The following is a 17,457-nucleotide window of genomic DNA, read 5'->3' on the forward strand; positions in this document are numbered from 1 at the left end:
TTATGGAGAATCTTCTTCAATACTTTATGCTAAAATTCTGTGACTAATTAAAAATTGATGGTTACGTATAATTTTTTCAAGAAAAAAAAAATTAAAATTTGAAGAAGTTGTTGAGATTTTACTAAATATTAGAATAATTATCATATTGCTAAATATTACTAGTACATTTGTTTTCTTGCCATAATGTAATTAACAAACAACAAATATTGTAGGAATAGTTTTTACTTCTAATATCACGAGAAATACTGTACTCATATATATAGAAAAGCAAAATATCCTAAGATCACCAATTTCCTTTTTTGATTATGACTTCTGAAGTTGTTAATAAAGGCAATATTTTCCTCTAAACACCAAAAGTCAATCGGTACGCGATAAAGTGAAATATTTCAAAATTAAGTTAGTTCAAAAATTATAATTTTTTTTTGGACAATAACGACCCCTAGGATCATATGATTCACTGTTATCAAGACTATAATGATCAATGAATATGTATGACTATATACTACTATTCATAAGGGTAAAAAATAATTTTAAAGTTGAATATTTTTAGGACGGACAAAAATATATATATTACATAAATTAGGAGAAAGAGAGTACTGAAATAATAAATAATGAATGAATATTTATGCGATAATTAATAATTAAGTGTTATCTTTTACATGATTTATGAAAAAAAAAAATTGTGTAATAGCTTAGACCTTTTGTTATTGCTATTGTTTAAGGGTGTCAAATTCGAGTTATGATTTATTCATATCAAGAAATAAAGAAGAGGTTTCATGATATGTGAGAAATAAATTAGGTCTTGGATCTAACGTACGTCTCAAAAATTAACTCAAAAGAAAAGAGAATTGTCGAAATCTTATAACAATTTTTTTTAATACCTTAACTTGATGTAGAACACTTTCTATCAACGCCCTCTAGCGTTCGAATCTAAACATTTTTAAAATCTTTAATAACAGTATGGCTAAATACTGTGCCTATATATTGAGGCTGTATATAAGCATAAGATATAGTCTATAGCTTAATAGCTTTCTTGGCCAAACAAATTAAAATGTCTTCTTCTTATTATTATTATTATTCTTTTAATTTCTCAGTAATAATATGCATTTTGCTTGTAGTTTTGAGCATTTTTTCCCATTCAAATGCTCAGTTAAATTCCAATTTTTATGAGAATAATTGTCCAAATGTTTCGGATATTGTTCGATGTGTTATTCAAGAAGCTTTGCAATCTGATGCACGTATTGGTGCTAGTCTTCTTCGAATTCATTTTCACGATTGCTTTGTTAATGTACGTAAATATTGTTGACATTTTATTGTCGAATTTCTATTTTTTTGATCAATTTAAAACTCACAACTTACGGTTAAAATTTAAATTTTAAACTCGAAACGTTAATTTAAGGATGTTAATTTGATTAGGGATGTGATGCATCAATATTGTTGGATAATAATGCAAAAACAAAGATAGTGAGTGAAAAAGATGCGGCTCCAAATGCTAATTCCTTAAGGGGTTTTAACGTTGTTGATAATATCAAGATTGCTGTTGAGAATTGTTGCCCTGGTGTTGTCTCGTGTGCTGATATTCTCGCTCTTGCTGCTGAATCATCTGTTTCTCTGGTACGTTACATTATTCACTTCTATTAATATATATATATATCTATGCTATAGTTTTGAAATACAAAACATCAGATTCTTCAGGAAAAAAAAATATAGAAGAGTCAATAAACATTTTATTGACCTTTTGGTGATACTAGACTTCAATATGTATTCAATATACTGATAAAATATTTAAAAACTTATTTAAGGAATAAAGACAAAGTTAAAATTTTAAAAATTTTATGAGTTTTTGAAAGACGTTTAATTATTGAATTTCGAATAAAATATAAGTGTATATTAAATGAACTTTCAAACATAAATATAAAATTTTAATCAACGTTATTAATCTTTTTTTTTTTTGTTAAATATTTTAACGGGGTGCAGGCAGGTGGTCCTTCATGGAATGTGTTATTAGGGAGAAGAGATAGTAGAAGAGCAAATCAAGGAGGAGCTAATATTTCTATTCCTTCTCCTCTTGAAGACATAAATAAAATTACTACAAAGTTTTCAGCTGTTGGCCTCACCATTACTGATCTAGTTGCATTATCAGGTATATATCAGATCATCTAAAAAATAATTATCAGTAAATATATATTAAATTAAAATTATGGCATAAAAATAAAGTAGCTTATTACAATATTATATATATAAAAAACTTATGTATGACTATTCATGTATATAAGTTAAATCTGTTTTTATTATAATAAAAGACATTTTTATTGATCGATTATCGTAAATATTAAAAATATTTTCTATTAAAAGGATAGACAACTTTTATTGTCCTTACTATTATCTTTAATTAACAACTTTATATTATTTGATCCTACGATTAACACATAACTATTCATTATTGATTCTTAATATATAGTTTTTTCAATAAATATTTTTCACTCACAAATCATATATCTAACGTGAAAATTAACTACTATCATATATATATATATAAAGAGAGAGAGTCAAGAATTAGCTATGTAATTTATCGTTAAATATATTGATCGTAACTTCGTGAATACATCGTCAAATATTATGTCGATGGTCACTAATTTTTATTTTTATTTTTATTTTGGCATTAGGTGCTCACACATTTGGACGTGCCCAATGTCGTTTATTTAGAGAGAGGCTTTACAATTTTAATGGTACTGGAAAGCCTGATCCAACATTAAACACTAATTATTTAGCCAAATTAATGAAAATATGTCCAAAAAAAGGAAGTAACACTGCTTTGGCTAATCTTGATCTTACAACTCCAAATAAATTTGATAACAATTATTTTGCTAATTTGCAAAATAAAAAAGGACTTTTGGGGTCGGATCAAAAATTATTTTCAAAAAATAGTGCATCAGAAATTACCAATATTATTAAGACATTTAGCAGGGACCAAAGTGTCTTTTTTCAGAGCTTTGTGGAGTCAATGATTAATATGGGGAATATTAGTCCATTAACAGGGACTAATGGAGAAATTAGATTAGATTGTAAGAGAGTTAATTAAAAATAAGTTTTAGTATTTGTTTAGATTAATCATCTTATGTAACATTATTAATAATTATTTGATGGTTGTGGCTGTGTGTGATTTCTATTTGATGTATTGATTGTACTTTTGAAATAATGTGTTTGAAATCTTATATATATTGAAATTTTAGTGATTTTTTCGTATTCGATTTGATTGAGTCAGAAATTAATATTTTCATGTATTTGACATATGTATGAGGAGTCAGATGTACAGTTCTTTTCTTATTTAAAAAAAGCAGGATGATTGAGTCAAAGTAATTAGTATTTCCTAAACAAAATTATGTATCACTAAATTAAACTCAATGCAATTTTAGAATTATATAAATTTCAAGATCCCATATATCTTTAATTTTTTTGTGATCTTTCACATATGTATTTAGACATAGCATTGAAAATATTGTGTGTATTAGGTTAAATTCTATCAATAATTACGTTTTTCTTTCATTATTATTTGAAGTCGAAATAATATTTTTTTGATTATACTTTCCTCAACTAGATAAATTTTATTTTGTTGATGAATCATTCTTTTGAAATCATGCATTTAATTAGAATCTCATATACATTCAACTAAATAAATTATATTTTGTTGATGAATACATTCTTTTGAAATCATGCATTTAATTAGAATCTCATATACATTATATCGAAAATATTGAAAATAATTGAATCGATAATTTCAACTACACCATGCACATGCAGGAGAACCACCTTGTATTAAGGGGGTTCATCTGAATCTCATTCGGTGAAATATTATATTATGTATACATGGTTGAAATAATTTTTTAGGTATATATAGTAGATATCGAATCCCTTTGATTATTTCATGTGTCTATTTTTATAAATTTTAAAGTCTTTTATTGAAAATCCTGACTTTACCGCTAACTGCATGTACCACTTAAGCCCAATAATTGGGACTTGGGAGCTTAGCAGCTTCACATGCATCAAGAGTTTTCCAAGTTATGGTGGGCCTAAGAAACTTTTGCACAATAAGAAGGTTTTTATTGTTGGGTTAAAATAATTTTAAAATACATTTAATATAGTAATACTATTATGGAAAAATAACTTAAATACACAACTTTAATTTTTATATTCTCTAATTTTCCCTACTTTTTTTAAATATTACATAATTCCCTTTTTTTTTATTTTAGTGTAAGTTTTTAGATACATTACATTCTCTCTCCTATAATTCACATTTACCCATTTTAATGCCTATGTTTTCTCCATTAAAACACTCAACCTCTTAAATCAGTTTTTGAATTTTAAATTTTATCCATTTAAACACTCAACCTTTTAATCAGCTTTTTGATTTTGAATTATTAAATTTAATTAATTTTAAATAAAAGACCAAATTTTGAAATTTTGAATTTCAAAATTCAAAAAATTTGAAATTTAAAAAAGTAAAAATTTCAGGAAGCAGGACAACTTCCATTAACTTCTACCGTTTTCTTCTTGCTCCACAAAGTTTCATTCCTTTTTTTTCCTTAATCATCTTCATTCATCTCAACCCAGCATATTTTTTTCTTTTCTTCTTTTTATTCTTAATCCATCATCGTCTATTTCTTCCTAATCTGTAATCGTTTGAACCCAGCATCTTTTTATTATTAATCCATCATCAATTCGTATATTCTTCTCTTTTTTGTTTTTGTTAATTGTTCTATTACATCATAGTAATGGATCCGTTAATTAATAGAAGGATATATGATTCCGACGATGAAAATTGGAAAGAAAATAGGAAAAAGTCTTTGCATGATCCTATGAATCTTCAGAAGGATTCAAACAAAGACTCTGGCGAAACATCAAAATCAAAGGTTGTCAAAATACAACAAAAAAGGAAAAAAGAAGCAGCAAACATTGTTGTTAGGCCTACATTGTCTCGGGTTAGTATTTTGGTACTTAAAAATGTTGTTTAAATTAGTAAAAATTTTAAGGAATCAAGTGTGCTTGCTGATACATTTGAATAAGTGTGTATAGTGTTTTAGATGGTGAATTGATACATGAATTTGTTGTGTATCATAATATTTTATATGTATCATGAAGTTTTTGAAAATTATTATAATGTATCATTCAATAACTTTAGTAAATGCGTCTTCAACTGTGCTTGATGATACATATAGAATCTGTGTGTACAGTGTTTAGTCAATGCACTGATACATGTAGTAGATATGTATCACATGTTTATAATGTATCATTCAATAACTTTAGTAAATGCGTCTTCAACTGTGCTTGATGATACATATAAAATCTGTGTGTTTGTTGTTTTAGTCGATGTTTTTGATACATGTATTAGACATGTATCACATGTTATAATGTTTTATTTAATTCACTGATACATGTTGTAGACATGTATCACATGTTTTTCATGTAGTATGAAATTGTGAAAACTGAAACCATGTATCAGTAAGATATTAGTTGTTTTATTTAGTATTTATATTTCTATATCGTTTTAATTTGCTGTTTTATTTTCAAATTGCAGCCACTGAAGTACAAGATTAAAAAGATACCAACACATCCCATAAGGTTTGCTGTAAATTTTAACAACAATTTCCTAAAGGACTTTGAAAAATACATAGGGGAGAATGTTATCCAAGAAATTTTAGTGTTGTTACAGTGGATTTTTCAAGATGAATACTTCGATTTTGATGAGACATTCCAGAATTTGGGTGAACGAATTGCAGTATGAAAGTTACAAAATCGATGGAATCGTTGTTGGAGATTCAATTTCGTTTTCTAATCTCAAAGCAGCAATTGCAGCCGAGTTGGATATTGATGTATCAAGGAAAGAAATTGAAATTCGATACATTGTAGAAGGTAACTCCTGTCCGATGAAACTTAAGAACGATATGAGTGTTAAACTATATTTTGAACTGAAAAAAACGAGCCTGGATTTTCAGTGTATCCATTATGTATTGACACAATTGAAAAGAATAGTGGTACTGTACATAACTTTGATGGAACAAGTGGAGAAATAACGTGTGTAGAAGGCACAACAAATGATACACAGGCTTTGGCTATTCATCTTGAAAAATCCACGGTAACAACACTAAAATTTCTGTAGTTCCAAATTTTAACAGACTGTTTAAAAAATTTGTTTTCAAAATAGATGATATAATCTTTGATTTTCAAAATTTGAAATTAATATCCAATTAAGTGCTGATTTAATGCTGATTAATGATTTGTTACCACAAATTAAGCTGTTTTAGTAACAACATTAACTTTACCGTTTTTTCTCCCCTATTTTTTCTTAACAGTTTTAAATTACCATGTATCATTTACCATGTATCACTACGGTCTAAAGTATCACAGCTCAACAAATTTAAGAGATTTTTTGTAATTACTAAACTTGTCGGGACAGAATGTAATTATTGAATTACACTATGGGATTCCTTAAATTTATACTAATATTATTCATTTTAAGCTAAAATTGCATACATATTTTTTCCAAAAGTCTTTATCTTTTTCACTATTAGCAATGTGAAATTTTATCCACATATACATTTTCCTCAAACTAAGATTCAAGAAACACATTTTCAGTTTCAGGATTTCTGAGTTTGAAAATTCAAATCATTTTGACAATATATGATTATTAAAGCCAATAATTTTTTTCTTATGTATTTATCTTAAGTTAAAAATGGTTACAAAATTAATTTGTAGATCGATTCAGATAGTTATATAATTGGTCTATAGATCGACAAAAATAGTTATAAAATTAATTTATAGACTGACAAAGATAGTAAGTCGAGCGCACGCCATTAGTCTATTATCTTCATACAATTATATTCGTCTCATCAAAATTATCAACTCTGATAATCGTTATTATACTAAAAACAACTTTAAAATATACATTTAACACAATCTATTTCAAATCAAAACCTATACAATTTTCCTCGATAAATTTCACACCACTAATATACCTTATATAAGTTGAATTTCTCTTCTACTATTACCCGTGAAACCTTATTTACACGTCGAATTCCTTTTCCTTAATCTTTTGCAGTTAGAAAATTCAACGATGTAACAATTGAAAAATTCTTCAAACCCCATATATGGAAAAAAAATAAAACTTTAATAGAGAACGCTACCCGATCAAACTCGAACACAAATATCAGACACTACTGGATTGAAAATCGAAAAAAAAAAAAGGTGACAAGTGGGACCCACTTGCCTACGTGGATGATGACATGGCATGAATTTGGACACACACCAAATTTTGGGATGTAAGAAAATAACCAAAAAATTTGCTTACGTGTGCTTAGACAATAACCCCACCCCCACCCCTTTCACCTTCCTCTGTATCTGAGCTGTTCTCTCTTCTTTCTCGGGTCGGAATTTAACCCGAATTAGACACCAAAATCTCTCTTTTCTCTATACTAGTGGACCAGATCCCTAATTCACTCAGACATGGCAAATCAACTGAAATTTTTGCTAATTTCATAGCAATTATACCTCATTTCTTTCATCAAAATTCAATCTTGCTGCTCAAGGTCTCTTTCTCTATCTCTATATCTTTTTGTTTTACTTTCTTGAACAAAAAACCCTAAATTTTAATTTGATTTTAATTTTAGAAAAAAGGGGTTCTAAATTGTGGGTTTTCAGATGTTTGTAGAACTTTATTCTCATCTAGGCTCACAATCTTAGTGACCCTTTTCAATTTTCTTGTGTTTAATTGTTGGGTTTTTGTTATTAATGTGACTTAGCCAGAAAAGATTACACCTTTCTTGGAATTGTTGGTTTAGGTTTTGGTTGTTGGTTATGTTAAATCATATGGGGTGTTTAATTGATTTTGTTCTGACCTGAGAAATGTTAGGGTTTCTGCTCAAAATTTAGCTGCTTGAATTGAGTGGAATAGTAGTAGAAGGTTGAGGGTTTTCATTTGAATTGATTTGAAAGGGAATCTTGTTTTCTTTTTTTCAATTGGTATAGTGGGAAAGCTCGAGTCTTTTACCTCCTTTAGCTTGGAAATTGGAGCTTGTTGTAGTTATTTGTTTTTATTGTTGGTTGAAGTTGAATTGCCATGGGGGATAGTACACCGAATACGATGAATCTTGATCTGAATTTGGGACCTGTTGAAAGTCCTACTGATGATTCAGAGTCTGTTCCTGCAACATTTCCCATTGAGGATATGAATTTAGAGGATTTGTTAGATGGTTATCGATTTAGGGAAGTGGTTAGGCAAAGGAGGAGCAGATGGCGGTCAGCTTTGAGAAACATTCCTGTTCCTGCAGAAGCTAGAAGTATTGCGATGGAGTTCATTGGTAGGAGTGAATCACAAACAGATGATGTTATTGCTGAGGAGAGGCCCTCGGAGGTGGAAAATACATGCGATAACAATAACGGGTATTCACATGACGAGATTCTGGGGAAAAAAGAAGACAGTGAAAAGGTTACTAGTGAGGAGGGGGGAAGCTTCTTTGATTGCAATATATGTTTAGACTTGTCGAAAGAACCTGTTGTGACTTGTTGTGGTCACTTGTTTTGTTGGCCATGTCTTTATCGATGGTTACATCTGCATTCAGATGCAAAGGAATGCCCTGTTTGTAAAGGGGAAGTGACAATGAAGAATGTAATCCCAATTTATGGACGTGGAACTAATGTGCGAGAGCCTGAAGAGGATTCAACTCTGAAAATCCCTCATAGGCCTCAAGCAAGGCGTGTGGAGAGCTGGAGACAGACTATTCAAAGGACAGCATTCACCATTCCAATGGAAGAAATGATTCGCCGTCTTGGCAGTAGATTTGATTTGTCTCAGCTACAACAGCAGAATTCTGAAGGTTCTCATGAATTACCTGAGCGAAGCAGCTCACTGCTCAACCGTATTCTTACTTCCAGGGGACGCAGAGAACAGAATCCTGTTCTGCCTTCTGATGACGTGGTTGACTTGACACAGACCAGTCCAACTAACTCTGATGTGTGGGAAACCCGTCGTCTTTCCTCTCTTTTACTCCGCAGATCAAATTCACATCGAGCTGCTAATTATGCCAATCTTGCTTCTGCCTTTGGTTCTGGTGGAAGGCTGGTTGAGCCATACTTCCGTAGTAATACTGTGGAGAGAAATCAGGAGCAGCCTCTACCAGTTGAAGATAGAGATTCTGTTTCGAGTATTGCTGCTGTTATACACTCAGAGAGTCAAACAGTGGATACTGCTGCTGAAATAGATTCTAGGGTGTCCCTTTCTACATCATCTTCCAGAAGAAGAAACGATGCTTCCAGAATTTCAGATGTGGATAGTGGAGATTCACGTGCACCTAGGAGGAGGAGGTTAAACTGATTTGCGTTCCTTCTTATCATGTTCGGCCTCCAAGCACACCCCTCCCCCCTCCATTACCCATATGTCATTGATACTTCTGAGTTTCTTTAGGTGTATCGGTAGGAAATGTACTCTTTTCCTTGAGTTTCATGATACCTTTTTCAGTTTACTGCTTAGTCTTCTACCATTAGTTTCGTTATCCGACAGGTCCAAGCTTTCCAGCTACAAGACATATGAAAAGAGGAAAAAAAAGTTGTTTAAATAATCGTGCGAATTTGTCTTTTACCTCTGTAAATAACCATGCAAATGGTAGTTTTATTGGTATACCTGCTATTGATGTCCTCAATAAATTGAGATTTATCCATATATTCTTTCTTGTGGCTTACTTGATTTGGTATTTCTGTGAGCATTAAAATGGTGGTGCATAGTGTGCCTTGTATCATTGTGGCTGCACTCAGTGCTAGATTGTACTCATGGAGATAGCAGAAATCATCTCATCTCTTGACACTCCTTTTTCCCAATATTTGGGAATTGTTGATATTGATAATGTTTTTGGATGTTACTATCTTAAGGATCACCTTTCACAAGTGTAGGACCTCTCACCTCTTTATATACTTCAATAATTGAATTCTATGATGTTCTGCATCCCATAGTGTATGTTGCTTGGACTCTTAAAAAATGTCGTCACGTGTGTATCGAATCCTTCAAAATAGTGCATTCTTGGATGATCTGATAGAGATACTGCAGCAATTTTGGAGAATCCGAGCAACAATATAGAGCTTAAGAGCTTTTTGGACTTAACAACAACAATGCATCAGTCCAAATAAGTCGGGTTCGGCTATATGAATCTTGACTGTTTCATTTAAGCTCAGCTCACGTTAAGCTTTTAATTTAAGATGTGAACAACATTCACTTTTTCTTTGTTTTTTAGAAGCTTTCTGTTATCTTGCATTATTGAATACTAAGATTATTGCAGAATACTATGCCTTTAATCTTTTGTCTGTTTCATGATCTTTGATTGATCTCAAATTCTTACATGATGGCTGAAGCTTTCTACATATCTAGTTCTTTCATGTCACGAATCGAGGTCTGGTGTATTAGTCAATAAAATGCGTTGAGAATCATAATGTATCAATTCCTAACAATGGGGCCAAAGTGAAGTATTTTACATCTTAGGCGAATCTTTGAGAAAGAAAAGTGAATATTTTTATAAGGTAAAGTACAAGTTTATACTATACATCCTCTTTTAAGTTCGATGATTGCGCAATTTCAGGAACAAATTCTTAGAATATGTTAGCCAAAACAGATAATATGTGTCATGAGATTGGGTTTCGCGATAAATATGATATCAAAGTAGTACGATCGTGGGATAAAAACTCAGTAATCATACTAAGTACCTAAGAGGGGTGTACTCAACACTCGTAACGAAGGACATACACAAGCTAATAAACTTCCAAATAAATATGCATATTATAACTTAGATGAATCTCATGTCAAAACGAGAGAAGAAAGTAAAGAGCTTTACACGGAATATTGAAAATTTACATGATCGCTCGATAATGTTATCAAAATCAACCATACACGCATTGAATGGGCACAATTTTAGTCCAAAAATGACACGTAATCTAAGATAAATTCATGAACGATTAACTGCAATAAATTGAATGGTCCCCTATGAAGTAATCAATTCAAATTGGACAATTGGTCGACTTTTTCTAAAATAGTTGAAGACAACCCATAAATAGCTATATACCATAAATATTAGTCCAAACATATTGTAGTACTAATTTGTATGGACATTTTCTTTAAAAAAATCCACCCAAAATAGAATTGTTTTTTCAAAAGTAGTAGGATTTGCTCATATTTATTTAAATATGTTCCATATATAATGTCATTTTTTTTCCTTCCCTGAAAAGGTGTACTCAAAATAGTTTTGAAACACTAAAAATCTATGTTTTTACATATTATTTTACGACGTTCAATGAAAAATTAAATCCAATAAAACACACTTTATTTGTTCTTATTTATATGTCTATCATCTTAGGTCTTGCGTGCATTAACAGACTAAATAAGTTAACTATTCTACCCATTTTTTGATGTTTTTAAGCCATATTTTCAATCTATTAACATGAATTAATTTACTTTGATTAATTAGTTTGACCAATGGACATGAATTATTTATTTAGGTTTTCTATATTGGTCAAATATATATTTTTAAGACTAATAACTCACAGGGGTAAAATAGGAAGGATTGTAATATCATTTATGCGTTGATTTTATGAAATGACAAATATGTCGGATATTTATTTTTAATAAGGACAGTATATAAATAGAAACGGAGGGAATAATAGTTAATTAGAAGTCTTCATGAGTAAGCTATTACATTTGGTTGACTTAACTTTTACAGTGAATTTAATATGTTAACCTTGCAAAATAAGATGCTCATATAAAGTAAAATACTACAATAACTGGTTAAATTGTACTAGATGTAATTATTTATTTATTTTTGTATAAATAACTAGAACACTTAGAGAAAAAACATCCCATGTGAACTAGAAAAAAATAAACAGGATTAAAATATTTAAGAAATAGTTTAACTATCTTTTTCCTAAACAGTCCAACATGACAAGCTCTCTAATCAAACAACTAATTTTCACTGTCAAGCAGAGATGTCATGTGTAACATGGAACTTTTAATTAAATCCCTTAATTAAGCACATAAATTAAGAAAAATGCTATGTCACAAACAACAATTTGGTATTAAAAAAAAAGTATACAAAACCATGATCCCAAACATAATTAATCGTATGATTCATTAAATTATTCAAAATAAATAATGTAAATAATTTAAGAATATAATTTACATGATGTGATATAAGTAGTCTATCCTGACATAAATATCATTAATTCATTCCACAGCTCGAACCAGTAACGTATAGATTACATGAAGACAACATTATTGTTGCTTCAAGGCTCCCCCTTCACGAAAAGAATGAGGGTAGCTTCCCAACTCTCGGTGTTTATAGTCTATAAACATACTCTCCGATATTCTTGTATATATAATCGAGAAATTCACGAGGGTCAATGAGGCTTACTAGTGTGACACTTGATGAATAATGGACCCGACCCTCTACGACTTGTTGTAGTCTTGTTGTTTTTGATGTTGATTTACTAAAATCTTGGCATATAGCAACTCATTCCAAGCATCAGGTACACCAGGGAGACACCAATGACTACAATCTTGAAACAACAATGGAGATTTCTTCTCTTCAGTTGTAAATTTTTGCTTCCTATATACTGATGGATGACCATCTTTTCGAAAATCTGTCATTCTTGTGATGTTGAGATATGAGACTTGAGTTTTCATCCCTTTTAGAACTCTTTCTAATACATTCATCTTTGATGGATATGGAGTTAGATATGTTGTGTTCTTGATTGGTTCTGTTTCATGGTCACAAGCTCCACCTGAATTCCATTGTCCGCCGCTGTGAAAAAAGAATTAGATCGTTTAAGCAAAACAATCGGAAACAACTTCTCTATCTCACAAAGGTAGGGGTAACATCCTACCCTCACCAAATCCCGCTTGTGGGATAACACTAGGTATTATGTTGTTGTAATGATATAGTATATTATTAATAGGCAAAAGTTATGTTGCTCGAACTCGTTAAAAATGTTGTCAAGTGCCTCCAATGTAGTGCATTGTTCAAGGATCTGACACAAGTGCAACAACAACATTTTGTAGAGGACGCGCAACATAGGGCAATAAAATTAATAGGTTATGGATGAACAAGTTAATTTCATGAATGGTCGTGCACACTACAAGAAAACTATGAATTACATGGGGATTTTCCTAGGAATTAGTTTTCCTATCCCTATGTAATTCACAGTTTTCTTGTAGTAGTTTAATATAATCCGCGGTAGCGCTAGAATCACAGAACTAATTTTTGTCACATTAAAGTAACTGAACTAGGTATGGATTGCTCAAATGAGACAAATGGCCCAAAGGTTAAATTTCTGGCTCAAAATAATATTAAATGGTAGAAATAATATTAAAAGAATATTTAACCTTATAGTCATTGTTTGAGCAATTAACACGTACTTTAACGCAACAAAAGATAGTTTTGTGACCATACTGTTATAGTGAATAAAGTTCAGTAACCGTAGGTGCAAACCAAGCGTGAAATTAACGGATGAATAACAACACTACTATAGAGAAGAGAACTTGAGTTATCGACAAGTAAATGTAATCTGGGATTTACCTAAAATGAGACGCAGAATAACCTCTGAAGAGAACAAATGTTTTCTTAGGATTTACATGGGAATCAACCCATCTTCCCCATGTTGTTAAAGCCTTTCGAAATGCCTCAAGAACATCTAATTCGTTGTACACGTGACTTCCTTCTTGATAATAGTCCTTCCTGAAACGTGCAGCATTGTTTAATGTAAAATTATATTCTTTAAGCATAAAAAACTATAGATTATACATATTGATTGACTAAACAAAAAACAATAAATCTTACCCCAATGAAGTTTTCTCGTGTGTCCACCAGTGGCCGGTGTTGAAGATTAAGATATCAGCATTTTTATATTTATCAGCAGACTGTCCGATTAAATCAAGTCGAAGTGTTTCCTTCTTCACTCCTTTTTTATCTGAATATTCCCATTCTTGAACCAAGAATGGAGATACAAAAAACTCCACTCTGAAATTATACTCCTGAATTATCGAAAAATTTAAAGATGTCATTAGATTATGAACATATAACGATTATACGAAGTCTAATAGTAGCTATGTTGTTCGGACTCTTCAAAAATGTCTCTGACACGGGTACGGTATCTTACCTCAAATAGAAATGAATATGAAGCCTCAGTCCTAAAATGTTGTCTGCCAGATTCTTCATAAACCTTTTTCTGATCTTTAACAGAGTTTCTAAGAATGCAAACAAGGGATTCCCACATGTTTCTATTGAGCGAATCACCGACAAATATCAATCGCTTTCCTCTCAATAATTCCAGCATATGAGCTCCATTCAATCTGTCAACAAATTCCAAAAATCAATTGTTAGGAAACTTCAAGAATACATATATTGATTTGATCTCAAAGAAGCAAAACAAGTACAAATAGCCTACTATAAGATTAATTTACAACGTAATCGATGAAAAAGATCAACTTTGAGATGAAGTAATCATGGTTTAATTAAAGAACTAGATCAAATCTCACACATAATGAACAAAAATGAAAAATGTCATATTCCATAAGCAATGGATTTTCTTGAGTGATTGAAAACTCAACAAGCATATGAACTCATCAACAACAACAACATATTCAGTCGCAAACAAGTTGAACTCGGCCTAATTGGAGCTCATAACAACTACTAAGCCTCAGTCAAAACAGGTTGAGATCGGCTATATGAATCATCATTGCCTCATTTAAAGCTCAAACTCGTGCCAATTCGGAGTTCAAACAACAACAACAACTACACCTCAGTCCCGAACAAGTTTTGGGGTCATTTAAGCTCATAGATCAGATAAAATTATGGTTAGAATTAACTTGAGCATAAATATCAAAATATTACCTTGGAAGAGTACAACCATTTGGCTTCCATTTCATCTTCATATGATTGTTATCAGGTCTACCATTGAGAAAACAGTTGAATTGTTCATCAATCAAAGAACAAGAACCAGGCTTATACAAAGGATAAGACTCATCTTTCACCCAATTCCCATCAAAGAAATCACAATTCAACAAAGACTTAACCAAATCTTCATCCTTCTTCTTCTTTGTAGACACATCTAGATTTGTACCATCACTCTGGCTTTTCACAGATGAGGAAGTGAAATTACCCTTCACTCCCTTTTCTGCAATTTCCTTCTCTTTACTCTCACTACCAGATTTTGCTGTCTGATTCACACTTGCTGGTGACTTTTCCAATGGACTTTTGCTCTGATTTGCCTTCAAGTTTCCAACTTTATCATCAAAATCTTTACTTTTAGGCTGATTCTTTACACTTGATGATTCTTGATTCAACCCAGAAGAGGATTTTGGTGCTACTGCTGACACATTCACAGTAGGCTTTGAGGGGCTTTTCAAGACTCCATTTTTATCATCAAAATCGTTACTTTTTGACTGATTCTTCACACTAGATGATTCTTGATTCAACCCAGATGGAGATATTGATCCTACTGCTGACACATTCAGAGATGGCTTCAAGGGGCTCTCCAAGACTCCATTTTTATCATCAAAATCCTTACTTTTAAACTGATCTTTCACATTTGATGATTCTTGATTCAACCCAGATGAAGATACTGGTGCTACTGCTGGCACATTCACAGAAGGCTTCAAGGGGGTTTCCAAGACTTCAACTTTATCATGTGAATCATTGTTTAGAGGCTCAGAATTGGAGTTTTGGGATCTGGGGCTGGCAAAATTTTGAAGTTGCTGAGAGGAATTGGGGAAAAAGTAAGAATAAACTGAAGAGAAGTGAGATCTAGATGATTCATCAGAAAAAGTACTTCCACTACTAGAACTAGTACTACTGCTGCTTAAAGAGAAGATATTAGAGAACCATGGAGAAGAAGAGTTGGGTGAAGGACTAAAAGCCAAGAAAAAAGTAACAAGAATGAACACAAACATGAACCCATATGCACAAGTAACACTTCTTTTGGTTTTAAGAAAAGAGAAGTGAGTTTTCAGGTCTGTAAACAGAGTTTTTCCACCATTAATTGGTGTATATTTTGCTGTATCAGCCATATCTGCTTAATTAAGAAAAAAAAAACAGAGTTTTTAGTGAGGAACACTATGTATTGATATAAGTTGAGATGTGGAAAACAAGAAGAGAGAAGAATGAAAAGCCTTGAGAAGTGAAAAAAAGGAAGTAAATGGCAATGAGAGAGAAAGAGGAAGAAGAAAGTTGGTAAGTATGTATTAAAGCGTGTTGTGTGGAATGTGGACACTCAAGTCTCTCAGTGTGCTTCTAAGAGAGAGAGTATGTGTTATGTGTTGTGAAAAAAAAATACTTTATAGACTTTCTTTGGTAGTTCGTAAGGGAGATTAAAGATCGAATTGAACTTTTTAAAAAATTTATAAATAATGTAACTATAAATCTCATGAAGAGTAGTTTGATTCTACATGAACGTTGTTAACACATCTTAGTTCAAATGGAGAATATGGAAAATAGTATTTTTCAGTGATGGACGAATGAGTTACATGTAAGAATTTGTTCTTCGAAAGTAACATTGTAAATGGCGCTAATACCTCGTAGACTAAGGAGTAAAAGAAGAAATTTACCATAGTTTACATTTCTTATGTGATTTATAAGTAAATTAAAATTTGGGATATGAGATAAAGAATTGTTTGAGATCATGTTTATTTTTGAAAAGTATATGCAATAACTAGTGCATAAATAATATGGACTTCGTTTCAAATTAATTAAATTATTAAGATGTTTCGCACCATTTAAAAAAAGAAAATTGACATATAGATGAAATATAACTTTTCATTTTTATTCTTATTAATTATTATCAAATTTATGATTAAAATAATTAAAAATTAATTAACAACCGATTCCAATGCTAATTAATGAAGAGTAAAATTGAAAAAATATTTTAAAAGTAATCTTGAAAATTAAAAAATTAAATTAATTTATAAAATAAAAAATATCTTAACAATTCAATTAACTTGAAATAAAAGAAAGTAGTATCGTATAAGGTTCAAAAAGTGGGTAAATAAAATATTAAGATAAATTATGATTTTACATCATAGTTTGAAAATGGAATTTGGGTCCAAGTGAACTTTAAAAGTTAATTGATAGACTAAGATGAGTATATTTAAGATCAGAAAGCTTTATGTATTTATGTTTGTTCATTAAAGCAAATAATTACATTTACTTTCGAGTTCAAATATTGATGAAATAATTATATTTATTCAAAAATATTAATAAATTATTTTTAAAAAATATATTTAACTATAATACATGTCTGAATACAACTTAATCAACTTTATAACGCACTCGTTTTAGCTTCTAACTTCAACCAACTTTGTACCAATGATTTCTAATCAACAATGAATCAATACTACTAAATATGGATTAAATAAACAAAGCTACTTTAATTAAA

The 17,457-nt window shown here is 30.8% G+C and overlaps 3 protein-coding genes across 3 annotated transcripts; 2 read left to right on the forward strand and 1 right to left on the reverse strand.

Annotated features, from left to right (window-relative positions):
- Positions 1 to 922: 922 nt before the first annotated feature.
- LOC107001850 (peroxidase 15-like) lies at positions 923 to 3,249 on the forward strand. Its single transcript, XM_015199808.1, has 4 exons — positions 923 to 1,288; positions 1,417 to 1,614; positions 1,978 to 2,143; positions 2,667 to 3,249. The coding sequence occupies exons 1-4, from the start codon at positions 1,052 to 1,054 to the stop codon at positions 3,080 to 3,082; spliced, it is 1,017 nt and encodes a 338-aa protein (XP_015055294.1). The 5' UTR covers positions 923 to 1,051; the 3' UTR covers positions 3,083 to 3,249.
- A 4,133-nt stretch (positions 3,250 to 7,382) lies between these two features.
- Positions 7,383 to 9,712, forward strand: LOC107031830. Its single transcript, XM_015233315.1, has 2 exons — positions 7,383 to 7,583; positions 8,104 to 9,712. The coding sequence occupies exon 2, from the start codon at positions 8,114 to 8,116 to the stop codon at positions 9,365 to 9,367; it is 1,254 nt and encodes a 417-aa protein (XP_015088801.1). The 5' UTR covers positions 7,383 to 7,583; positions 8,104 to 8,113; the 3' UTR covers positions 9,368 to 9,712.
- A 2,417-nt stretch (positions 9,713 to 12,129) lies between these two features.
- Positions 12,130 to 16,333, reverse strand: LOC107002494 (protein trichome birefringence-like). Its single transcript, XM_015200540.2, has 5 exons — positions 14,919 to 16,333; positions 14,185 to 14,377; positions 13,866 to 14,059; positions 13,605 to 13,763; positions 12,130 to 12,830 (listed from the first exon to the last, which is right to left on the reverse strand). Exons 1-5 carry the CDS (start codon positions 16,091 to 16,093, stop codon positions 12,476 to 12,478), a joined length of 2,076 nt encoding a protein of 691 aa, XP_015056026.1. The 5' UTR covers positions 16,094 to 16,333; the 3' UTR covers positions 12,130 to 12,475.
- Positions 16,334 to 17,457: the final 1,124 nt, after the last annotated feature.

The sequence above is a fragment of the Solanum pennellii genome, chromosome 10 (genome assembly GCF_001406875.1).
Source record: "Solanum pennellii chromosome 10, SPENNV200".
Taxonomy (NCBI): Eukaryota; Viridiplantae; Streptophyta; class Magnoliopsida; order Solanales; family Solanaceae; genus Solanum; species Solanum pennellii.